Source organism: Alosa pseudoharengus, unplaced genomic scaffold (genome assembly GCF_046254945.1).
Source record: "Alosa pseudoharengus isolate Yale_2024_CS ecotype anadromous, Long Island Sound unplaced genomic scaffold, YU_APseudo_1.1 YU_APseudo_1.1_scf_11, whole genome shotgun sequence".
In the NCBI taxonomy this organism is placed as follows: domain Eukaryota; kingdom Metazoa; phylum Chordata; class Actinopteri; order Clupeiformes; family Clupeidae; genus Alosa; species Alosa pseudoharengus.
Genome location: NW_027468576.1, coordinates 23,901,410 through 23,928,099, shown reverse-complemented (window position 1 = coordinate 23,928,099; position 26,690 = coordinate 23,901,410). Strand labels below are relative to the sequence as shown.

General features: G+C 42.2%; 1 protein-coding gene across 5 annotated transcripts in view; it reads right to left on the bottom strand.

Annotated features, from left to right (window-relative positions):
• Positions 1–2,088: 2,088 nt before the first annotated feature.
• wwc3 (WWC family member 3) overlaps positions 2,089–26,690 on the bottom strand; it is a 59,436-nt gene continuing 34,834 nt past the window's right edge. For 3 of the 5 annotated variants that reach the window (XM_076278499.1, XM_076278501.1, XM_076278503.1), the window contains 11 exons: positions 26,087–26,170; positions 25,879–25,965; positions 24,872–25,067; positions 23,032–23,247; positions 20,311–20,432; positions 19,618–19,762; positions 16,370–16,534; positions 15,665–15,757; positions 15,303–15,536; positions 5,289–5,416; positions 2,089–2,838 (listed from right to left, as the gene is read on the bottom strand). In XM_076278499.1, the coding sequence (XP_076134614.1) occupies positions 2,772–2,838; positions 5,289–5,416; positions 15,303–15,536; positions 15,665–15,757; positions 16,370–16,534; positions 19,618–19,762; positions 20,311–20,432; positions 23,032–23,247; positions 24,872–25,067; positions 25,879–25,965; positions 26,087–26,170 (1,537 nt within the window). In that variant the 3' untranslated portion in view covers positions 2,089–2,771. The remainder of the gene's footprint in view (positions 2,839–5,288; positions 5,417–15,302; positions 15,537–15,664; positions 15,758–16,369; positions 16,535–19,617; positions 19,763–20,310; positions 20,433–23,031; positions 23,248–24,871; positions 25,068–25,878; positions 25,966–26,086; positions 26,171–26,690) is intronic. The other 2 variants (XM_076278500.1, XM_076278502.1) reach the window with 1 other exon arrangement.

Sequence of the window (26,690 nt, the reverse complement as noted above, 5' to 3'; positions counted from 1 at the left end):
GTCAAGATGGTGGCCTGCTGGCCATTTCTGTGCCCTAAGTGAGTGGCTTTGAGTGAGTGACATTTAAATGATAACTCAAACACTCAAACACCTGTGTGTTTTTAAACATTAATTTCTGAAGAAATTATGTTTTACCTATAAATGGTGCACTGTCACTTTAAGAGCATTGATCTTTACGTTGTCATAATGCCCTTTTGCCAGCTCTTGTTTACAAGCCTTATTTGTTTGAGTTACATTGATAGCACAATATTAACAATAATATGCACAATGTTGTTTGAAGCAACCTTCATTGCTTTGGAAATGGAAGTATGCAATGACATGTTGCTTCACATTTCGTTTTGCGAATACAAGTGAATTATGGTATCCACCTAGCTATCTGAATGGAATACGTTTCAGTCGACTCAGCATATCATGTGCTTCATGTAGCCTAAATGCTTGGAAAACGAATGATTGAAGACCCACCAATTCTAGTACTACGTGGTGATTGAGAGAACCCAAAAGGTATCAAACTTGCATGTAACATTGTGTTAGTGCATTTTGACATTGTAAACGTTATTGATGAAGAGTGAAACGCAGTTTACAATAAAGCTACTATTCATTGGTTACATTTGGGTGCCCCCTCTGTCCTTTGGTGCCCAACGCAAAGTGCGTGATGCGCGTGGTGGGAGCGGTGGCACTGCCAGGCTACACAATCTTTTTCTGCATTTCTATCCCGTTATTCTCTTCAATTCAAGTTGACAGCACAAAGCTGACATGCACAACAGCATCGTTTGTGTTTTATCAAGAATCAAAAAGATTAGCGTGGCACTACTTTAGATGTTTCATTAATTTACTTGTGCTATTTCGCGAGGCATAAAGAGATCTTTCGGTTTCGCACACAAAGTGCACTAACTATTATGTTCTTCATAGCCTTGTCTCTGACAAGCTGAAAATAATGAGCGTAGGCTTATGTCCATCCCGCAAATAGAGTCCGCCTGGGAGTCTGCTGCAGCAGTCATATTCAACCAGTATCAGGAGATAACGTTCTACTATTTTGCGCTGATTTTTTCTCCTCTGTTGTATCAATATGTATCAAAACAAAACACCACTTAATTTCGGGTTAAATGCATTGTAACGCGCGTTACTGAAGTTTGTACCGAGTAAAATATTACCCAATTTTTACTTCACAGGTAATTTCAGATTTCTTTTCAATTATTTTCCCAGGTACACCATAAACTTCATCCTCCATGCATGAGGAAGAAGCTGACATTGGATTTTATAGTATGGTGGTGTTTTTGCAAATGTTCAAAATGTTCAAAACTAATGCACAGTATATATATGCAACACTGTCAACATTTTTTATTTATATAAAGTGTGGGTGAACTTAAACTGTATGGCTATGCTGTGGTTCCTGTAGGCTTTGCGTGCGGTGGTGGTGGTGGGGGGGCCTCCATGTCCATTTTGCTTGGGGCCCCCAAATTCCTTGAAACGGCCCTGCAGATACTAGTGCAAGTGTATATTGAACCAGTTTGCCACCTCAGACTACTTCAGCAATCCTTTGCAGGTAGACCTTTACATTGGTAGCATACGGTAAGACCTGTACTGCAACCATACAGTACACATGCTCTGTTTTGTAGCAGTTGCCTGCTTCCCTTTTGAAGATTCCAACGATGTAAACATGTATGTGTGTGTGTGTGCCGTTACAGGAGCATTAAGAAACCTGAAGCTCAGGTCTTAATAAATCATATTGTGGGTACAAGAGAGCAGGACAGAATCATCCGATGAAAGTGCTCGTGATCTCGGGTTTTCCCCCAGGTTACACGTGTTGTTGTTATTGTTGTTATTTCATCAAATCAATAAGATGTAGGGAAGAGCGGGGCAAGTTGCCACAAGGGCAAGTTTTTCCTCACACTGTTGAGTCCTCCCAAACTATCTGAAAACTCAAGTAGCTATATTGTGTGCCTCTCCATCTATCAACATCTTGGCTTCCTTTACTCAACCTAAATTGAGGTGAGCAAATTTATCCAATTCCTCCTTTCAAACTAAAACTATGGCATACAAAACCCTCGCTCTAGCTCTCCGTTACAAACAACAAAACACAAACAAAAATTAATATTAATAATTTTAATATAATAACAGCACAGAAGACAATGACAACTGTAATAAAAGTGGATTAAAAAAGTGACATTTTATGCAAATAACTTTAAAGAGTCAGGTAACAGAAACAAAATCAGCCGGAAGGTTCATTCTACTGTACGTCAACACTGAAGTGCTATTTGTCTTAAGCTTTATAAAATACACCTACAAGCGCGTAGCATTTTTATTTCCTTCAAGGAAAAGTACTATAAAATAAGTTACAGTACAGTGAATTAGTCTAAACTGACTTTGTTCCCGTCTTCCAGCCTTACGAAAGCAAAACAAAAAAAGGAGATTCATTTGTGGTAAATCGTTAAATCGTACAGATGTAAAAAGATTTGTTTTCCTCTTATAAAATAAGTAGACCCACTTTTTCCCTCTCAAAAATACATGTCAATAATTACAAAAATGTGTGTGTGAATGCATGTCTGTTAGTTACTACCCACCCACACACTCTCACACACAAACACTCCTTTTGGTAAAGCTCTTTTGTTCACTTTGTATTCCATCTTTAGATTTCAATCTGCAGAAATAACTACAATTTGTTCTTATGACTTCATGGGCTTTTTGAATACAAATACACAAAATAAGGAACAGAGAACAAAATAAAATAGACAGATACTTCATATTAGATCATGTAGTGTAGAGTCTTGCACTCATACGTCGTCTGCTGGCAGAGGAGGTATGTTGAATCTTGGTCTAGTGAAGAATGCCATCTTCTCTCTGTAAGCACAAAGGACAGTCAGTCCAGCACAGCACAGTACAGCACAGTGCAACACAACACAGCACAGCACAGCATTTTTACCAGAAGTCTGTTCAGACAGTACTTCAAATGAAAACACCAGCCCAGTACTGTATTTTCCGGACTTTAAGTCACACTTTTTTTCATAGTTTGGCTGGTCCTGCGACATATAGTCAGGTGCAACTTATATATGAAAATATATATAATTGAACATGTTTTTAAATGTTAATTCATATTAACTGACATGAACCCTACATGAAGCATTACCGTCTACAGCCGCGAGAGAGCGCCGACAAGTCACCCTGGGATAATGTGTTAAATATTGTTATGTAAATGCAAAAGTTCTGCACACTTTCAGTCAGAGATTATGCCTGAGACACACGTGCACCATCAAATACCCCCCAGATTTCAGTGGACATCAGTAAACAAACGTAAATTAAATTCCAAACCAAACCGAAAATTTTCTGCTTTTGATAGCCTACCGGTATGCCGCTCCAAACGAAACGCATGTCTCACAATAAAACGCACCACATAAGAAATAAAGGCCTGCCTCGAATACAAGTTTGCCACAAATAAAGGTGCTGTGCTTTGCGCAGCCTAAGTAAATAAAATACCCCAGCCATAATTTGAGGATTTACGATAGTCTGTCTCCTAAACATTCTTCACCCATTATCCAGACATGCATGAAAACATTTGAAAACAAAACTCACAGCCATAGTGAGAATGATTGAGAATGATGACTTTCTCTTCTGCATTGTCATAACCGTTAAAACGATGCATATAACGAGGCATTGCAACAACAGAGATACACTGTAAGGTTGGCTGCAAAGATTAATAGGCAGACTGTTACGATTGACTGACACACGCGTGCACACATATTATCGAAGTCATACGATAATGCAGGGCGCTTTAGGCTATAGTCTTTCTACATGGGTTTAGTTAATGATCGGGCTACAGTATAATAAGACCACACTTTAATAGTGATTGGTGTAAACCGGGACATTGTAGTCTCCCGACAGGCTTTTGTCGGGACATGCAACTCAAAATCGGGACTGTCCCGGTTAAACCAGGACGTCTGGTCACATTCTGTGTGAGTTGAATAACTTGCCTTTTCAGATTAAATGTGCATACTGGTTAAGAAAGACATGTGAACAGTCTCTAAAACAAGGGTAGCTTCCTTAGTATGAGTCATTGAAAGTTTGCAAGTTTGTTCTTTTAAAATGCACATCTTTTTCGCTCTCATTCTCGGAGGTAGCCATCGCCCAAAAATGCTTGATTGCATTGCATTCTCCACATTTTCATGTATCAAATCAGGATTTTTGTTCAGTGAATCTTTTGTAAATTGCTTTACAATTACCCAGGGCTCCGAACCGGTTCAAGGAACGAAAACGAAAACCGAAAACGAACGGAATTTTACGAGGAACGGAAACGAAAACCAAATGGTCTTCAACTGTTCCGGAACAGAAACGTTATTCTGAAATCCCCAAAACCGGTTAATAAAGTTTTTTTTTTCGTTCTCTATATAGCCTATACAATTTCCCAAAAGCATAGCCTATTTCATGAAAAAAAAAAAAAACTATTTCCCGTTCGCCGCCCGCTATGTGTATATTTTGTTTGGTAATGTAGCCTAGGCCGTATGCCATTTCAGTTGGGATCTTAAAAAGGCCTAGGCCAGCTCGCACAGTGAAATTGAATTGGAAATTATGTTTGTAATGTAGGCCTATGAAGATAACATATTGTGCCTGCCCAGGCCTTATGTCGTTTCATAGTCGGGATTTTAAATGTTTGCACAATGAAATGTAGAGTTAAATTTGAAGCTGGAGAGACTTGGGTATTTGTCAGCAACATAGACAATACAACATATTCGCTTATGGCGGGGTTAGAAATTATTGAGCGAGCTTCTATATCTGAAGATCTCCATGGAATTTGGATGAAACTTACAACCAGGCTCTCTCGCGGCTGTAGACGTAATGTTTCATGTAGGGTTCATGTCAGTTAATATAAATTAACATTTAAAAACATGTTCAATTATATATTTTTTTCATATATAAGTCGCACCTGACTATAAGTCGCAGGACCAGCCAAACTATGAAAAAAAGTGCGACTTATAGTCCGGAAAATACGGTAACTAAATTGGATTGAACTTTGTGAGTATACTGCCAGGAACGACTCGAGGCGCTGGAACATCGTGATTTTAACAGGGAGGCTACAATAGGTGCGTAACTGTGTTCCGTTTGCGTTGCGTCTGCTGCAACAACTAGCTTCCACTATATTCAGTGGAACTGGCTACACCAGATGTGATGGCGCCGTGTACGTTGGAAAAAATAGACCAGTCTTCTAAAACTATTTTTGTGCGTCATGAACGGAGAGCTTCAGGTGTAGCCTCCCTGTAAGAAAGTTTCAGCAAAGGCGATTGACAGGCCTGGGTTACCTGAACGTCTGAACAGGCAAGGGCTCCTTCTGGCTCTGGCCCCGCATCTGCAGCACCTCTTTGGAGGCCTTCCTCAGTCGCCGGTCAGCCGCCTCCTCCTGTCGTTGCTCCTGCCGGCTTTGCTTGGCCTAGGGCGAAGGGTCAAAGGTGAGAAGTCAACATCACAGAAACCTTTAGACCCAGAAATATATCTTTCAATGTGCCAACATCAGCACGCAACATAAATCTGCTGTCTCAATCCCCTCAATGACTGAGGATTTAAGGTCTTATAATAATGTGGTAGATGGTTCCCAACTATTACATTTAATACGCTTAAACATCCAGAAATCTCTCCAGTTCAGGCTAGTTCTGTCCAGGGGACCTTTTCTTAGAATTTTGCCAATTCATCTATTTTGCTTGCTTTTCTTGAGAGACTGTTGCATGTCTAAATTCCTCCCCCTTTACAGCCCGAGGATACTCCGTGTTGGAATTTCTCCCATCACACCGAGATGAAAGGTTTTGGGATGCCAGTATCTATTGTGTGTACAGTGGCGTAACGAGCCAACACCGGGCCCATATGCAGGATTATCAAGGCGGGCCCCCCTTCTACAGCACGTGATAACGCAATCTCCACGAGTAGGCTACCATGAATAGGACAGGATAGGATCCTTGAGACACAGCATATAAGAGATGAGATGACTGACAAAATCAGGAGTACGTGCACCACAAAAACAAAAATACTGGTGAAGGCGCACAACACATGAAAAAACACTGCTGGTGACAGCGCACTATAGCCTAACACATGAAAAAAGACTGCTGGTTAGGCTACTACTGTATATGAAATTGCATTAATGATAAGTCATTATGTTATGCTAAATCGTTAATTTAGCCACAAACATAGCACTAGTGGATAATAGAACTGCCCGTCTGCCCTCTTTGACTGAGCTGCCCCCCTTACCAAAAAAAAAAAAAATATATATATATAACGTAACGTATCAGCTGGAATAGTGATGTGAGTCGCCGAGCAGAGGTGATGGATGTCACAGATGAGCTACATGAAACTTTGAGAATTCAAATTCAAATTATGTTAGGAAAAAACGGTGAGTATCCTAGTGTAGCAAGAAGCATATTTTTTCAATGTCATTAACGTGAACAATATTAGACAGCTAACCGTATGCGAAAATGTATAACGAGTCTATTTGATGGAGAATACGTGAACTTTAAACCATTAAGATGGGCAATAGGTGAATAGGCAGACATCATTAGTCTATTAACCTAAAGGCTAATGAATAACTTAGACAAGGTGCATTGCTCCTAAACTCAAACAAGTTTATTTATTACCTGGTTTGGTCCAACAAAGATAATCTTAACATGGACTATGCTGGGCTGTGTTAAGCTCTGAACAATGTCCGTTTTACAGTGAAAGGCCCGGTCGCAAGTGACGATTATTGCGATAGGGGGCCCGGCCGTCAATCATGTATTTCCAGTGTGATGCGGGCCCCTGATGCGTACCCTGCTTACCGATCGTTACGCTCCTGTGTGTGCATATGGAAAATCTAGAATGGGGAAAATCTGTCATCACTGACCAGGGCCAGGGGTTTTCAAACTTTTCCAACCTGGGCCCCCACAAACAGTTCTACAATGCATGAAGGCCCCCTTAACCCTGTTTTCTGCTGCCCCCACCAAATCTAGGTGGTTTGATAGATATGTAATAGTGCCTACTACTATACTGTTATTGAGAATTAGCAGACCACCGAACGTTGGGAAGGCCCATTAAAGTGAATGGAACATTCTGCAGCACTCTGAAGAGCCGTGTAATAATGCCTACTGTACTACTTTACGGTATGGTGTGCACTACTGACCCCTTCTCAGTTTTCCCACAATTCTGCTATCTCACTCTTCCTCTATTCCATTATTATTGCCGTCCTTCTCTAGGCTACTTGGAATGAGTTCAATGTCAAGTGAAACAATGTTAAATATTTTCAAAGCTGTTAATTTATCTGCTCAATTTTGCCCACAAACACACACACACTGGATGTACACTGCATAAAAAGTGCAAATAACTCAAGTCGTTATATTGTATTTGCCGAGGTTTCTTTATTTGGGAAAGTGAAATACGCATTTTCCTCTCAAGTTAAACTTGTGCTTGTCTGTGCCAAGGCTAGGCCTATGCATTGGTGTTGTGTTGTGGCTATATTGTAAGAATGTGAAATTATTATAATTTAACTAACAACCAGTCTGTGCCATCATCTTTTTCATCCACTGTTACACTTGCAAAAAAGGCATTCTATCAGAGCAAGATTGACAAAAAACTTTTTTCCACTTTCAAGTCTCTTCTCAATTCTCCACCACCATCAGCTACTTCACTGTCAGCAGATGACTTTGCAACATTTTTCATTGAAAAAGTTGCTAAAATAGGTGCTCAGTTTGATGAACCTATAAGGCGGGCTTTGCCTTGTGTTGGCATGATGACGTTGGACTTTTGCTCTCCTCTTGATGAGGAAGCGGTCTCTCAACTGCTTCAGCGAAGTCGTCCAACAACGTGCCCTTTGGATCCTGTCCCATCTACTCTTCTAGTCTATCGCACCTGCTGTTATACCAGCAGTCACACATGTGTTGAACACTTCACTCAGTTCTTGAATAGGCAAGGGTTACACCTTTGCTAAAGCAAAGTACACTTAATTCAACTGATGTGAAGAACTACAGACCTGTCTCCCTTCTTCCTTTCTTGTCAAAGGTTTTGGAGAAAGTGGTCTTCAAGCAAGTATATGACTTCCAAAAGTGAAAGATCAAAGTCACCGCACACTGATCACTATTAACATAGGTTTTTTATTTGGAGTGAACGATGCATTTCGCTAAGCGCTTCATCAGGTTCACTCTGCACCAAATATGTGACTTTCTTTATCAGAATAACCTACTAGACCCTATGCAGTCTGGTTTCAAGATGGTCTACATTATCTGAACTGGGAATTTCTGGGAAAGCTCTTGACTGGTTTGAATCTTACCTTAAAGGGCGTTATTTTAGCGTGTCTTGGCAGGGACAGGTATCAAAGTCTCATGACCAAGGCTTTGAACCGGTTCATGGAACGAAAACGAAAACCAGAAACTTTTGCCATTTTGCTAAGAACAGAAATGAAACCAGAAACTTTATGATTATTTTATGTTCCGGAACAGAAACGATTTTTTAAAATAGTGGTAACCGGTTGATACCGGTTCTTTTTTTGTTCCTGGGAAAGTTTTGTGTCTTCAGTGAAATGGTGAGGGTCACCACCTGTCATTCAATGAATGCATGGAGAGTGCAGACAGACAGAGCTTGCCACTAGCAGGCAATCAAAAGGCCTATTAAGTCTCCAAATCTCAATGATTTCATTTCACCTGTTTTCTCTTTTTACTAGGCCGTGAAGAACATTGTTGGAAAAACCTAGCATTAACATTAAGGCTACAGCTTTAATTTATTTGGATAAACATAATAGTGCTCATTTTGGCATTTAGACAATGGGAAGGCATCCAAGAATCCAATATTACAGTACCCACCAAAAATATACTTTTTTTGTTTGACCAGGAAACTATTTAGGCTAAAGGCTATATGAAGACACTGGTGCAGCTTGTATAAAGCAGAGGCCTAGTGTTTGTTTGCTGTAGGATAGAGTCTAAAAGACAATATTGTGACTATTAATAGCCGTTTTGAAAGCATACGTATATTCATGACCTCACCACTTTTTTTATTTACACCACTTCCTTGGGTGAGACCATTCTCTCCCATGGATTTGACTATCATTGCTATGCGGACGACACTCAACTTTACCAATCTTTCCCACCTGAAGACTCTAGCGTTTCCCATCGGATTTCTGCATGCCTTAAGGATATTTCAATCTGGATGGAAAAATCACCACCTTCAGCTTAATCTCTCAAAAACTGAGCGTGTAGCCTCAATTGCCAAATCATGTCGGTTTATTCTTTACAACATTAGGAAGATCAGATCTTAATTCAATGATCTAGATATATATCCCCAACCGCCCACTGTGGTCTTCTGATGAACGTCTGTTGTGTCGACCAGTCATAAACGCTAGGTTAAATTCAAGACTATTTTCCTCAGTGTTTTTTTGTTATTGGAATGAGTTGCCCAGTGCTCTCTGTTACTGTGATAGTTTTCGGTCTTTCAAGAGGGATCTAAAGGCATATCTGTTCAACATGCACTTAGTTTATTAAGTGTAATTTGTTATGGTTTGTATATTATAGTATTTATTCATTTTCTTTAGGCTATTGATTGAATTGACATTGTTGTTTATTATTGCTATTCTCCTTAATGTAGTCTTACCAACTTTTTAAATTGTTTACTGTTAAAGTTAACTTTTTATTGTTGTTATTTGTATGTCGCTTTGGACAAAAGCGTCTGCTAAATACCATAACCATAATATAACAAGAGGCTTTTACAAAATAGGCGAAGAAGACAGAACAAACTATTATTATTTCATTTTGCGTGTGAGCTGTCGCACCCACCTTGCGACGTGTTCAGGCCCGGCAGTTTCAGAATCACTGTTATACTAGTCAAATGTCAATGCTGTGTTAATACCTGTGTGAGTGTTTTTATACTGTCAGTGTTCCTCAATGTTACAGTATGTCCTGGTGTGGTGTGTTGTGTTGTGTTTTGTCCTGTTCTGTGTCTGTGTGTGACCTGTGTTGCAGGGGGTCCTGGTGGTGGTGACGCACTAATTTTCAAAATTTGTATCAAAAGTAAACTTCTTTTCACTTCACAACATATTTGCCACCTCAGGCAAATATAATATACAGGCATATAATGGACTGAAATATAATAAATGTGACGGGTTATTTGACGAGGTGGTAAATTTCATGATAAATTGGCTCTAGTTATCAAGTTACAGTTAGTGCACACACATGCAGGCACACACACACACACGCACACACCAAGCACGCACACCCACACACACAGAGGCATGCACGCTCACAAGCACACGCACACACACGCACAAACACACCCACATGCACACACACACAGGCAAGCAGGCACGCACACAGACACACACATAAACACACCCCATTACTCCCACTCACAAGTGAATACACACACACACGCACATGCAGGCAAGCACACACACACCCCATTAACCCCCCCCCACACACACACACACATTCACAAGCGGAAACACACACAGAAGCACACATATAACACACACATGCACACACTAATTTACATAGGCTACACAAAAGTTGCAAGATGGAGTAGGAGATGGAGACAAATTGACAAGTGTGATTTATTTTTGCGGAGAGAAGCCTACAGAACTCCACATGGCGCTTTTCAAATACATTTTAATTGAGATGTTTCACATTTTTTTTATTGAGATGTTTTTGAAACTACCACACTACCCTTCGGCAGCAGGTTAGGTGTGGTGCACTGATCTAAGTGTACATTTAGTGACTGTACACTACGCATGCACACACACACACACACTCATAAACACACACATAAAGATATATACACACACATGCAGGCACACACACACACACACACACACACACACACACACACACACACACACACACAGGCAATCAAAAGGCCTATTAAGTCTCCAAATCTCAATGATTTAATTTCACCCGTTTTCTCTTTTTACTAGGCCGTGAAGAACATTGTTGGAAAAACCTAGCATTAACATTAAGGCTACAGCTTTAATTTATTTGGATAAACATAATAGTGCTCATTTTGGCATTTAGACAATGGGAAGGCATCCAAGAATCCAATATTACAGTACCCACCAAAAATATACTTTTTTTGTTTGACCAGGAAACTATTTATGCTAAAGGCTATATGAAGACACTGGTGCAGCTTGTATAAAGCAGAGGCCTAGTGTTTGTTTGCTGTAGGATAGAGTCTAAAAGACAATATTGTGACTATTAATAGCCGTTTTGAAAGCATACGTATATTTTTTTCCGACAGCTGACATGGAACGTTATTAACCGGTTCTGGAACAATATTTTTCACACACACACACACACCAAGCACAGACACACACACACAGACACACACACACACACACATACATAAACACACACACACACACACACATAAACACACAGTAGACATGTAGGCATACGTATGCACACAGGCACATGCACACACAGAGACACGCACGCACACAAGCACACACACAAACATAAACATGCACACGTGCGCAAACACACCCACATGCACACACAAGCAGGCACACATGCAGACACACACATAAACACACCCCATTACCCCCACACACCCACTCACAAGCAAACACACACACACGCACAGACACATAAAACACACACACACACACCCCCCCCCCCCATTATTGGCTGCCAAATCTTTTATGACTGTCCGTCATGCCATATCGGATTTTCTCCATATGTAATACAGTGGTAAGTTCTGTTAGCCACGTCTTGAAGAGTGACACTGCCTCTGACTTCCAAAGATCAGTCTCTTTGCAATTAAAGGATAATTCCGGTATTTAGCACTTTTTTTCTGGTTTGTTTTGGATGAACTAGTAGCCTAGAAATCTAGACGCACCCTAGCGGCGGCAAATTAATTTGCTCAGCCTGTACGTCTAGTATCAAACCATAGGGATTTCTATTGGCTGACGCCGTGGACGTCATCCAATCACAGCGCTCTATTTTGTTAGAGAGTCTTAAGGCGGGCTTAACAGAAAGACGACAGACCTGCGATGGTAGCAACAAGGAAGGTGGCTATGGCGAACGAAGAGCGGTTGTTTGAATCGGCGTTGGCGTCAACTTTGGAGGAGTTGGACTTGTGCTTTTCTTTGAAAGTTGAGCAACACAATGCACTTAAGTCATTCCTTTCGAGAGTCGGCCCTACTGGTAAGATGGGGCAGCGTGGAGAAAGGGGCCCCCAGGGCAAAAGGGGCCCAGGTGGTGATGGTGGGAACCCAGGTCCTGAGGGCCCCTCGGGCCTCTGGGCGAGAAAGGGGACAAGGGCCAACGGGGTCCCCCGGGCATCTGCAAGTGTGGAAGCCTGGTGCCCAAATCAGCCTTCTCCATTGGCATCACCAGCAGCTGCCAGTATTTTGCTGCCCAGTAGTACAGTAATGTTGAAAGCCTGGTAACCCAAATCCACCCTTCTCTCTGGGTTTTTTGTAAATGAGTTTGATATTCTATGAGCTTTAAAACCCCAGATAAAAAGGCATGATTATTGAGTCTAGTAGTTTAAAGAATTACTTTTTAGGAAAATAGGAAGGTTTTGAAAGAGGTATAGGAATCTGGGCAGCCGTGGCCTACTGGTTAGCGCTTCAGACTTGTAACCCGAGGGTTGCCGGTTCAAACCCCGACCAGTGGAGCGGCTGAAGTGCCTTTGAGCAAGGCACCTAACCCCTCACTGCTCCCCGAGCGCCGCTGTTGTAGCAGGCAGCTCACTGTGCCGGGATTAGTGTGTGTTTCACCTCACTGTGTGTTGAGTGTGTTTCACTAATTCACGGATTGGGATAAATGCAGAGACCAAATTTCCCTCACGGGATCAAGAGAGTATATACTTATGAATCTTACTTATACTTATGAATCTTGCCAGTGATAGCATTTGTACGACCCACCATAGAAAGTGGGAGCGTGCGTCAGTTGCAGTTTAAAAAACAATTTTGGCAGAGTGTGACGAACTCTGCAGGTTCGTCTGCTTCCCCTAGTGGTTGTTTTGTTTTTCAATTTCCAACAGACGCTGCCGTCCCTAATTGGTCCTGTTGAGTACCTGTAGGAGGCGTGCCAGGCTGAACAAAAGGGGCTCTCCCGCGGGCTTGCGGTAGAGATTACTTTGAGCGGCGTTACATGACTTGTCTTGAGAACTGTAAAGCCCAAATAAACTCATTGTAATGATATTGTAAATTTATTGCAATATCTAAACGTATTGTAATAAGTGGGAGCTCGTCTTCTAGTAGCCTGTAACTTTGTTGAAACATAACTTCGTTACATTTGTTTGTAAATTCGGCCTATTTTCGTACAAGGTTATGAGTTTCGGACTTCGCAACGCTCCAGCCTCCTTTCAACGATTAATGAATCGGGTGGTCTCGGGTTTGGAGGGGTGTGCTGTTTATTTAGATGACGTGGTCTGCTTCAGTGACACCTGGGAAAACCACATAAAACACATCAGAGAGCTCTTTGAGCGTCTGGCAGCAGCGAATCTGACCATCAACCTAGCTAAATGTGAATTCGCTAGGGCAACGGTAACGTACCTTGGGAAGGTCGTCGGACAGGGCAAAGTGCGTCCTGTGCGAGCGAAGGTTGACGCGATTGACCGCTTTCCTCCGCCGACCTCCAAGAAAGAACTGATGCGGTTCCTAGGTATGATAGGCTTCTACAGGTGCTTCTGTAAAAATTTCTCCACGGTTGTGGAGCCTCTAACTGGTCTCTTGAAGGCATCAGCTAAGTTCCTCTGGTCTGCCTCCTGTCAGAACGCGTTTGAGTCAGTCAAACGACTCCTCACGACCTCGCCAGTTCTAATGGCTCCTCAATTTGCGAAGCCCTTCCAACTCGAGGTACACGCTAGTAACGTTGGGGCTGGGGCAGTGCTCTTGCAGGAAGATGAAAATGGCATTCGCCGGCCCGTTTCTTACTTCTCCAGAAAATTCACTTCTTATCAATTGAAGTACGCTGTTATTGAGAAGGAAGCACTGGCCCTCATTTGGGCCTTACAGCACTTTGAAGTATATGTCGGAGGACACACACCTCTTATAATATATAGCGATCATAACCCCTTGACGTTTTTGAATTCCCTGCAAAATCCAAATCAACGCCTTATGCGTTGGTCGTTATTCTTGCAGCCATATCACTTGGAGATCCGTCACGTGAAAGGCGCGAACAACGTAGTGGCAGATGCTCTGTCTCGCGCTCTCGCCTAATGTCCTAATGTTTCCTTATGCTCTAACATGTTTTGCCTTTGGTCTCCCAGGGCCCGGGATTAGGCTAAAGGACTGATTCATTAAGAGTTTTAAAGAAAGTGGACAGATGAGTATTACCTCATACACTTTTGAATTATTATTTGTTGGTATTAGGTGGTTGAATAAAGAAAGTATTATGTATGTGTGCTGTTTATGTTGATATAGGCCTATATGTGGTGTTTTGTGTATTTTGACTGTTGACTTTGGGGGTCAACTTTGTATGGGGGGGGATGTGACGAACTCTGCAGGCTCGTCTGCTTCCCCTAGTGGTTGTTTTGTTTTTCAATTTCCGACAGACGCTGCCGTCCCTAATTGGTCCTGTTGAGTACCTGTAGGAGGCGTGCCAGGCTGAACAAAAGGGGCTCTCCCGCGGGCTTGCGGGAGAGATTACTTTGAGCGGCGTTACATGACTTGTCTTGAGAACTGTAAAGCCCAAATAAACTCATTGTAATGATATTGAAACGCTCGGTGTCTCTCAAATTTATTGCAATATCTAAACGTATTGTAATAAGAGTTACTCCAAGGTACTTCAGCTTGTCTGTCACTTTATATAGGAGTTTATGCAAAAATTCTGCTTCATGGTTATCCCCAAGAGGCAAAAATGCTTTTTGCCAGTTAATTGTGTACCCAGAAACTTCACCAAATGACTTTATGAGGTCTAACAGAATGGGGATAGACTGTTCAGGCTGTGACATAAAGATTGCAACATCATCTGCATATAAAGATAGATGGTGGTCCACATCTCCTAGACAAATGGGTTTGTGAGAGCTGTGTTGCCTGATATTAATAGCAAGGGGTTCAATACCAATCGCATATATGTCCACTCTATCTAATCAAAAGCTTTCTCCGCATCTAAGCAGAGAACCGCCACCTGAGCACATAGCAATACTTAGACAGCTTTTGAGTCCACACAGCTCTTTGCCCATCATGGCGCATCTGTAGTGCACAGCACTGTTAGGTGTGTGAGTAAGTGTGCATGCGAGTGAGTGAGTGTGCACGAGTGTTAGCGTGTGTTTGTGAGTGAGTAAGTGAGCGTGCACGAGTGTTAACATGTGTGAGTGAGGGCGTGTGCGTGAGTGCGTGCGTGCGAGTGAAGGAATAAGTATGGTACCTGTCTGTGGGCCTCGCGCAGCAGGCACCGGAAGCGCTCGTCGCGCAGGGCCCAGAGGGGCGGGGTGTCGGGGGTGTCGCGTGTCTGTGGCTCCTCCAGCCGCAGCTTGAGCTCCCGCAGCGTGCTCAGCTCCTCGGTCAGCTGCCGTTGGCGCGTGCGGCATGCCTGGAGGTCCAGCTCCAGGTCCAGGGAGGTGCGCGTGGGCGGCTCCGCCAGCGACGAGCGGTACGACTGCTGTTGTACACACAAACATATACACACTGAGGTGAGTTCTTTACTGCTAATTCTGAAGAGTTGGCCATTGCACTCTTTGCTGGGTGGTAACTGGACACGGTCACTTTCTGCAGGGCTGATCTGTGTACCTGTTTGTAGCGCAGAGTTCTTCTCTCTAGAGTGTTTCTGATGAAGGGGGACTTCTTTGGTAGTGTAGAGCTGTCGCTGTCGCTTCGGTACAACTGAACCACGCACACGCAACATGTGCACACGCACAGACGCGGACACACACACACACACACACACACACACACACACACACACACACACACACACACACACACACACACACACACACACACACACACACACACACACACACACACACACACACACACACACACACACACACACACACACACACACACACACACACACACACACACACACACACACACACACACACACACACACACACACACACACACACACACACACACACACACACACACACACACACAAAGGGGATTGAGAAAAGACACAGATGAGAAGTCCCCCCAGGGGGACTGACATGGCAAATCAACATCTCAACTGAAGCATTGTGAACGTGGCATTTTGACTAATACATAACTTCCATCAGGCACAGAATCAACACATTTTATGGAATGAGCTAATGGATTAGGCTTAAAGAATCACTGCATGAATCCCACTTGACTTGTCTGTATTTGACTTCATACCTTAGAGATGAGATATGAAGAGTATGTGCATGCATTTTAATTGCCCGATTAGCTTGTGCATGCGTGTGTGTGAGCGTGTGCGCGCGTGTGTGTCTGTGTCTGGATTGGGGAACTTACCCTACACACATACTGGCTGCGTGCTCCTGGGGAGAAAGTCTGCGAGCGAACAATGGCGCTGCCTCGCATGAAAGGCGAGCCGTGTCCCCAACGACCACCGCGCTCCTTCGGCCGCACCCTCATTGGCTCAGGGAAGACCACCTCGGTGTTTGTAGCCTTATCCACCTATCAGGAAGACACAAGTAGCGGTCAGTCAACATCCTGGTGCTGTCCTGTCCTCAGTTTTGGCGGCAAGGACCCTCACAGTGATGTTACAGTGCTAAGGAGGACTGTCTTGTCCATCGAGTCCAAAACTACAGCTTGGCCGTTCAGACTTATAGCATAAACATTATTGGTTTTACTTGCCGAGATGATAAAGAGAACTGATCCAAAAAAATCTCCTACTCCCTTCCCTGTCTAGTTGCAATCCATCTTTCTGCACTCATTCTTTTGTCATCATGTAGAAAAACAAAGTACATTGTAGAAAATTACCAAAGACATCAAAACCAATGTTGCAAAGTAGAAGTGATGTTTTAATGAAACAAAATGTTTCATATTATAGATAGATTACTGAAAGTAGCCACTGTTAACCTTCATGACAGCTTTGTACACCACTGACATCATAACCAATTTCATGTGTCAGTCACCTAGAATGCTTTTCAATATACTTGAAAGAAAGCAGCCAACAATTGTTTAACATGTATATGAATTAAAAACAGGGGGGAAAACATCTACCTGATGCTGGTTAAGAGTGTTGAGTGTATGAAGTACACGAATGTACAAAGTAGTCATCAAAAGCAAAATGTAGCTCCAGTGCCTACTTGGATTCCAGACCCTGGTAATCTAGAAAGATTAAGGGTCTGGCCATGAATAATGCAATGGCCCAACTCGAGGGGCGACACCAAGCGTGCATTTGAAAATCTCACTGCACGCAATTGGATAAGTCTATACGACCAACGTTTACTGACTGATTCCGGATTGACGCAATAGGATAACACTACGACTGTCATCTGTTTAGCTCGCCTTTGGCCCACCTATCAGATAAACCGATGTGATTGGCTCCCCGCGATACAAGTGACAAAAGTAACGTGCATCATTACTCATTGCCAGAGTGTCTTGCAGAGACAATTTAAATTGTGCTCTTGCGAGAACTTGCGAGATTTTCCAGGGTACTGATCGTAAAATAGTAAAATAAAAGTGTCAAAAAAATAGGGCAGGCCCCAGCAGTGGCGCGACTGGCTGGGGCACCTGCACCGTACGCCGGCGACCCGGGTACGATTCCCGCCCCGTGGTCCTTTCCGGATCCCACCCCGACTCTCTCTCCCACTCACTTCCTGTCAGTCTCCACTGTCCTATCTGAGTAAAGGCATAAAAAGCCCCAAAAAAACAAATATATATAAAAAAAAAATAAAAATAAAAATAGGGCAGAGGGCCTAGGGCAGAGTGAAATGTGAAAGAATGCAGAGTCGCTGAAGTGTGGGAAAATACATTTGCCAACACACCTCTAAATTAGTTCCCCAGCAGCAAAAGGTCACAGATAAAAGCATGCCACAGTCGTAATGGAGGAGATTTTAATAGTCATTATTTTGCCACTTAAAGTAACCCAATGCAACTGATCACTGATTTACATTAGGGATGGTGCCAGTGATGACGTGAGCAGAGACCTGCATCTAACCAGTCCAGTCCTCCACACTGGAGTCTACATGCACCTGCACTACTGCAAGACACTACAGAGGGCGGTTAGCGAAAGAACTCGGTGACGATAATGCTTTGAAAGGGTGTGTGTGTGTGTGTGTGTGTGTGTGTGTGTGTGTGTGTGTGTGTGTGTGGCCCATTGTCAGTGTCACGGTCATTCCTCTAAGACGAACAGGTAGTACACAGCAGCCCTCATCTGACCAGACCTTCACAGCTGAATTTGTGTCTCTTTGGATAAAGACACACCCAATAACATGCTCAAGCTACACATATGCATTTATTCATTTAGCAGACACTTTTATCCAAAGCAACTTACAACTACTGTGCAGGGGAGACCTTAGGTAACAAATACTACAACAATAAATATTACTACCAGAGGATGAGGACATATCCTCCTCATCTTCCTCGTGCAACAGGCATCACCTTTTTTGTCATCGTGCTCAGTCCCGACTGACAAAAGGAACTCCACTGTGGGCACACATGCCTCACCAATGTGTGTGGCAAAACATGCTTAACACTGTTCTAGAAAATAAAGAGTCTCCATCCCACACAAGTTTCAAATGGGCTATTTACGGTCAGGCAACACAGCATGTTTTTAGGACTCTCATAACAGAAACGCAAGTTATGAAAGATGCCAGTGGCACCACAACGACATACGAATTGAGCGGAAGGATTTGGTGACCCACATTTCTGAAGTTTTTTCTTTTTTTTTTAACTGAAGTATTTCAGTTCAGGTGAACAGAAACAGTATCTCACAGCCTTACATGGACATGTATGTGTGGCTCATAGAGCGGAGGAATTCAGACTGGGATTCAGTAGGCATGCTTTTTTCAAACTGTGTCTACCAGCTCTTTTATTTGTTTGAAAACCTGCAAAGCCTACAGTACAACACAGAGTCCAGTGTGGATTTCTTTACTTTTTCTTTGAGTCTTTTTTGGTTCCAGCACCTCCTTGTAGGATGGGCTTGCTTTCTTCTCTTTTTCCAATGGATATTCTACTTGTGACCCATAATGTTTTATAAAAAACTATTTTTTTCCCACCAAACCGCTATTATGCTGCATGTTTTCTACAGCAATCCCTATTATAATAATCGGGGAAATCGCACAGCGATGACTCACTCCACATCTCATGTCTGACCTAAAAGGCCGTTCCTATCAATGGTGAAAAGAGGCCATTTTGCATCAGTGCATCACTCCTACGGGAAACCTGACTAGTCCACCTACAGCCCTGAGGTCAAACACACCTGAAATGTGATCTCCACTCAGCATCAGAGAGACTGAGGGATATATAGTTATCCATCTGGCACCAAACAACTCTAACAGTAACTGCTCACATCAACATGGTGAGCAGTGTATTACCATTTCAAGTTCAAATTTCAAGTTCGATATTTTTTAATTACAGTCGACATAATATATTTAAAAAAAATAAAAAATGAAGACTTGTAGGCGGAGACCCTTATGTCACTTGTAGATGGACATCATTTAAGAGTCGGACTACAGACAGAGAGAGAGAGAGAGAGAGAGAGAGAGAGAGAGAGAGAGAGAGAAAGAGAGAGAGAAAGATAGGTGATTTACCCTGACGAGTCCTCTGTCAGTGGGCTGCACACAGCGCCCTCCGCTGGCCATGCAGATGCCCTCAGCACAGAGCCCCTCCACACAGGGCGCCACAAACGCTGTGCTGTTGCTACAGCCACTGTCCACAGACTCAGCCTGCCAGCTCCTAAAACCAACAAGAGGACACACACACACACACACACACACACACATACACATGCACGATTAGTGTTAAAAATGGAAAGTTAGCAGGCTATCTGCTGAATCAACTTCACTAATCAATGTGATGACATTAGCTGGAAGCTTCATGGGTTAACATTTATCACTCTCATATTTGTCTGCAACAAATTCAAAGAGACACACTTGTATAATTGTCATACTAAGCACATCCATCTGTGATTGAATAATACGGTTTTGCATCAGTGTTTTTGTGTGTGCATGTGTGTGTGCGTGTGTGTGCATATGTGTGCGTGTATGTGCAATTAGGTGGGAGTGGCAGTGACTGAGCGAGTGTGGGCTAGTATGTATGTTTGTGTGTGTGTGTGTGTGTGTGTGTGTGTGTGTGTGTGTGTGTGTGTGTGTGTGTGTGTATATATATATATATATATATATATATATATATATATATATATGTATATATATATATATATATATATATATATATGTGTGTGTGTGTGTGTGTGTGTGAGTGTGTGTGTGTGTGTGTGTGTTCACCTCTCGGACACTGCCTCTCCCTGCTCCTCCTTCCTCTCCAGCTCCTCCTCGCTGAGGTCCAGCTCTCTCTCCACCTCCTCCAGCTGGGTGGAGGCACGAGCCAATAGAGCTGACCCTGATACCTGATAACAGAGAGAGAGAGAGAGGAGTACAGGTCATAAAAAACTAAATTCTGTTTTACAGCATTTCTGTTGAACTCATCTCTAAAATATGCTGCAATAAATCAAAGCAGCATTCTTGCACATAGTTAGGAACAAAATTATTCATACCCCTGGCAAATATTGATTTTATGTTCATTTTCTCTTGACCAATATGTTTGTTATGACTGAAAATGACACTGCCACATTGCTAAAGGTTGTAAGACAATGTGGTAGAAAGATAGAATAAAAAAGAGAAGCGTTTTCCTAAAAAATGGCATGTCCAAAATTATTCATACCCTTTTTAAATAATCAATGGAAACATCTTTATCTGCATTTACAGCTCTCAAAATGGTTCTTATAATACCTACCAAGCCTCTCCATGTCTCCTCAATGATTCTAGACCACTCCTTTTTAGCAGCAACCTGGACTTTGAGGCAGGAACAATTATGGGCTAGGTTAAGATTTTTGGAGGAAAAGATCAGGCAGTCTGCCGAGAGACATGCCCCAATAGGCGGCATTGGACCATTAAACCACACAATGATCCAAAACATGCAGCCAAACAAGGGAAGAAATGGTTAACAGAGAACAATATCAACATCTTAGAGTGACCCAGCCAGAGTCCAGACCTCAATCCGTCAAAAAGTGCCAGAGTGATGGCAAATAATTATTCCTGCCTCAAAACCCAGAAAATAAACCCAGAATAATTTTTGACGTGCCATTTTTCTTAAAAAACAAACATATTGGTCAAGAGAAAATCAACATTAAATCAATATTTGTCAGGGGTATGAATAATTTTATTCCTAACTGTAGTAGTAGTGTCTATGATCATCATACTGAGAAAAATACCAGACAAGATTGCAAGGATGCAAGTGCCTATCAAAATGAACAACGAAGCTAGCCAGCTATGAGTCATTCCATGTCAAATCAGACAAAATCCAGGAAAATGGTTGCAGCACCGATTCCGATTTTCCTCAAAGTTTGTCTACACAATGTTTAGGTTCCATAACTAAAACCTGTAAAATATTTTTGTTCAATTCTATTGTTTTCATAGTCTTTTTGTCCTTGATTGTTTACACTCTCTAAAAGGCCTTATCTTGGAGGCCATGTTTGGACATTCATATCTTAAAATGTATTTTTCCTAGCCTCACCAAACTTTGTACAATGGAAGACGAACATGTTCTCAGTCAAATTTGGACCACAGTCTCATTGGCTTTATAGAAGTCCCTAGTTTAAAAAAAAAGGGTCTCAAAACTCTTTTATTGTTACACGCCTGCCATCAATCAGTATTTTCTCTAGAAATATAATCCTTTGTTAACGTTGTCCCAAAACGAAGGGGAAGTCTCCAAAACAAAAGGTCATGACAATAATAAGGATAAAATAAGAGTTCCTTTGAGAAGATGGGAGAAGCGTACAGAAGGACAAAACAAAGACTGAACTATTTGGCCGCAATTCCCAATGGAAGAAACCAGGCACTGAGCCTGCACTGATGTTTGTCCTTCTTTACACTTCTCTCATCTTCTCAAAGGAACTCTAGATCTCATTCATAGTGACCATTGGGTCCTTGGTTACCTGTCTGACCAAGGCCCTTCGTACCGGAATATATATATGCACAGTATATTAGGGCTTTCAATCGATTAAAAAAATTAATCGAATTAATTACATACTCTGTGATTAATTCATGTAAATTAATCGCATATAATTTTTGCTGTGAAAGTATTTTAAATATTTAAATTCAAATGAATCATTGAATAATCAGCATTAGTGACATTAAAGTTCAAAAACTCTTTTATTATTATTTTCACTGTTCAAATAATGGCCATAATAATCTATGATATGACCTAATATGCTGAGGAAATAAATTCAAACGTGTTTTTTTACATACAAGGCATTTCAGGCCACAGATATAACCTAGGGGACACAATGAAATTAAATTAACACTCCCCTCAATGTCAACACTATTTCTTTGCATTGATGTGTGACTTTAGAGTTGATGAACTCCAGTGATATGCAAATTCGTTGCTGCAGACATTGCAGAGGACTTTATTTTAATCAACACCATCAGGCCGTTTTTTAAAAGTAAATGTTCCAATCAATGATCTAGGCAGCACATTTTCTTCTCTCTCCTTCATTTTACAGTCTAATGGTTACTGACTAGAACGGCTCGGGGTCATACGGAATCGATTAATCTGCGCTTATTTTTTTTTTAATCAGTTATTTTTTTCTCTAATTAATTAATTTAAATATATCATATATCAATAAAGACGCAAATGATTTTTTTCTTCTTGATATAAAGGCTGGCATAAGACATGGTACATAAGACAAATATTATCACATCATACTTTCCCAGATATGGGTAGCCCAGACTGTCCTGAAAAAGGAAGACATTGGGCTTAAACATACAAAATGTTCTTACGGGGGAGCATGCCCCCGGACCCCCTAGAGAGGCTTGTGCCCCAGTGCAGCTCTAGGTCTAGTGACGCCCCTGTTAGTGCTGTAGCTGCCTGGCTGCTTTAGTTGCCAGTTTTTTTTTTTCGCGCCGACAGTACTCGGTGATCTGGAGAAACGGATGTCTTTTGCTCACCTTCAGCCTTGATTGCTCTTCTGCATGCCGTTGGCCTGCCTTCTCCTCTTTCTCCTCCTCCTCCTCCTCTTCCTCCACGCTGTGCCCAGTCCCACCGCTGTGGCTGACCGCGTCTGCGCGGTGGAGCTCCTTGGTGCTGGAGAGCTGGATCCGGTGCCAGGTGACTACCATCTCTGCACTGTTCTCGCAGTCGGCTAGCGCCACCCGAGCCATGCCCTGTGTGTGTGTGTGTGTGTGTGTGTGTGTGTGTGGAGGAAATTCCATATAAGATATATGAAAGTGTGTAGTTGTCATTACCTGTTCTTGTGTGTTTAAAACATGCTCAATTAACATTATTCACACATTTTAGACCACTTAGACAGGCTACTGTTAAGGCCAACATTATAGCTAGGCACCCTCTGATAATGGGCGCCCTGTGAGTTGTCCCTTGGACAGGCGCTGTGAACGCTGCGTCAAAGGCACAGCTAGGGCACTTGAGACAGAAACAGTCAAGCAACTTACGTTCAAGTTTATCCAACTCTACTGCCAAGCATCAGCCCCGTATCTCACACTTAGAAGAAAAACGCAAACAAGTTGTATCAAGAGCATAAAATCGCCTCTCCCTCAATAGATCGGTTTCAGGTCCATTAATCTTATTGTCAACACAAAACCAATTCATTTTGGTGTGCAGATTAGTTTTGTATAGTTTCTTTAATCTATTTCACATTCCAGAAAAATAACATGTAGCTTACCGGTATATGAAAATATAGCCCTCTATACACAATATTATGAATGAAATGTGCTTTTTGGAAGGCAATTCATAGTGTGACTGACTTAAGCCTAGCTAGTTGTGCGATATTCCCCGCTTCCCCGCTCCAGTAGGCAGACATGGTCTAGAAGTGAATCCCCCGACCGCCCCTGCTCCTTTCCCTTCTTAACCTCTGTTTATCAAAACATCATCAAGTTAAAAAATACACACTACCGGTAATAGTGTCAATTATTGGAATTTTGGGTAACACTTTACTTGACAGTATCAACATAAGAGTGACATGACACTGTCACGAACATATGACACTGTCATGACACATGAAACCTAACCCTAACCTTAATTCTAACCTCTAACCTCTAACCCTAACCCTAACCCTAACCTTAATTTATGACAAAAACGAATGTCACTTAATAACAGAAGCGTTTATGACTTGATGACACATTCATGACAATGTCATTTCACTCTTATGTCGACACTGTCAAGTAAAGTGTAACCAAATTTTGTTTTACTTTAGTTGTTTGTGTTACAATTTTGTTATCATTTAAATGTTATATAAATGTAAGATTATTCACAATGGTAACTAAAACAGTAGTTTTAGTATTTATTTATTTTATTTAATTGTTTTGTAAACAAAATAAACTTAAACACGCTCATTAGAACATTGAAATTGAATCAATTGAATGATTGATTGTACATCTGAAAGTAACCTCTATTTCCCCACTAGGTCCATTTGTAAGGACAGATGTCCCCCAAGCAGTGTTTGTCATTCCCTCATGTGCTGTGACATGTTTAGGGAGCGTCCCAGAAGCGTCCCAGAAGCTATGCTCCACTTTACCTGCCTCTATGTATTTGATTTCATATCTAAATTTCATAGCTGACACTGGTGGACAGGCATCTGAAAGATTGTGGAAATCAGTCATAATCCATTCCTATATTCCCCCCCATTATCTAGCTACATTATCCTTACCCTTTCTCATTTGAAAGTATACTCAGAAAAAAAAAACGAAATAGAATCAGAATAAATCCACATATTTCCATAGCCAAATCCACCCTCTCCTGTCCTGCCTCCTGATTGGTTCTCCAGCAACTCACCAGCAGCTCCTCCTGCGCCTGCATGCCCACTGCGCAGACGCTGAGCTGCAGGCTGAGCAAGGCCAGGCTGTCTGCGGCCAGCGGCACGTGGAAGCCCTCGTTGAAGCTGAGCGGCGAGCGTGGCTCCTGGGGCCGGCAGCAGTAGTAGGGATACGGCCGGCTGGGGTCCACGGGCAGCACGTGCACCTTCACATAGCTAGAGAAAGAGAGAGGGGGATGGAGAGAGAGAGAGAGAGGTTGAGAAAGAGAGAGAGAAACAATGTTAGGTGTTTAAATACAGTACTACAAAAAAAAAACATTAACAAGTGTTGTTAATGAGAAAGAGAGAGAGGTTGAGAGAGAGAGAGATAAACAATATCTGGGAAGAAAGAGAGGTTGAGAGAGAGAGAGAGAGAAACAATATTAGATGTTTAAATACTACAAAATAAAACCATTAACAAGTGTTCCAGCCTCAAACAAAGCCATACAAACCACAATTTAGCACACACCTTCATATTTTAAAAATAACTTGCCCACCCTCCCCACCATCACACAGCAGCCCTCCCACCCCCATACTGCAAAAAAACCCTCAATGTCATTGATCAACTTATACAAAGCATTCAGTTTTGACTCTACCCTCCACCATCTCCCTAAAAAGAGGGTGAGAAAGAGATGGAGAAAGCGACAGAAAGAGAGAGGGGGAAAAGGGGAGAGGGAGAGAGAGAGAGAAGGGAAAGGGGGGGCAGGGGAGAGGGAGAGAGGAAGAGAGAGAGAGAGGTTGCAGGTGCAAGAAGGTTGCAGTGACGGTGAATAAGAAAAATGTTTTCGTTTCAGAATGAGTCATGTTTTTTTGTTGAGCGCATTGAGTGTTGCAACTGTGTGGGTATAATGTGAGTCAGTTTAGTGTGAGTACATGTGTGTGTGTGCGTGCTCATGTGTGTGTGTGTGTGCGCATGTAAGCACCTGACAGGTGAAACATTTTGGGGAAAAAGAAATAATATTGCACATAGACAGAAGATTTAGCTTACACTCGGTAGCCTTCCTTCACGGCAACTTTGTTGAAATTCCTCATCTGCAGAACATGCAGCACGAGACACTGTGAGCTCGCATCATAGCTGAGGAGATGAGGAGAGAGCACTTTTACACACCATTAGCACAACTACGCAAGTGATTATTTTAGCCCTTTAAGTACAACTGTGTGTGTGTGTGTGTCGTGTGAGTGTCTGTAAGACTTACAGAAGTCCTAATTGAATCTGCGGCGCTTCAGCTGTCGTGACAGAATCCCTGCTGTACACAATCTCCTCTGATTCTTCCGTTCTGCTGGTGACGAACACATGGGGGTTGCAGGAGGCATGAAAATATGAACAGGTGATTTAACCTAAACTAACAAATGCTGCTAGTGATAAATAAAAACAAAAACACCGGTTACAATTTTTAGGATGGTGTAGAGACAAGATAAATTGAAGGAGCCGCTTCCAAACAATCTCGATCTGTAACAGCTGCAGCTTCTGGGCACTAGATGGAGCCAGAGTAATTTGGCAACCCCTTCTCCTCATGCATTTACACGAGTGTTCCATTCAAAGCCTATTCAAGAAAATGTTTCATAGAATACAGCATCTATGCCACACATTTTTAGTAATGTCCCATTAAGACTGACAAGTGACAAGAGACCATAGGCTGGGAAAACCTAGATGAACCTGTTAGTGAATTCGCTAATCCGGCATGGGGCGGGCTTTATATGATGAACAGTGCATTTAAAACAATTAAAAGCTGCACTGATGGTGAAAGGGTTAAACAGATATGGACATGCATTTCTTTGGAATTGAATGAACAACTGCAT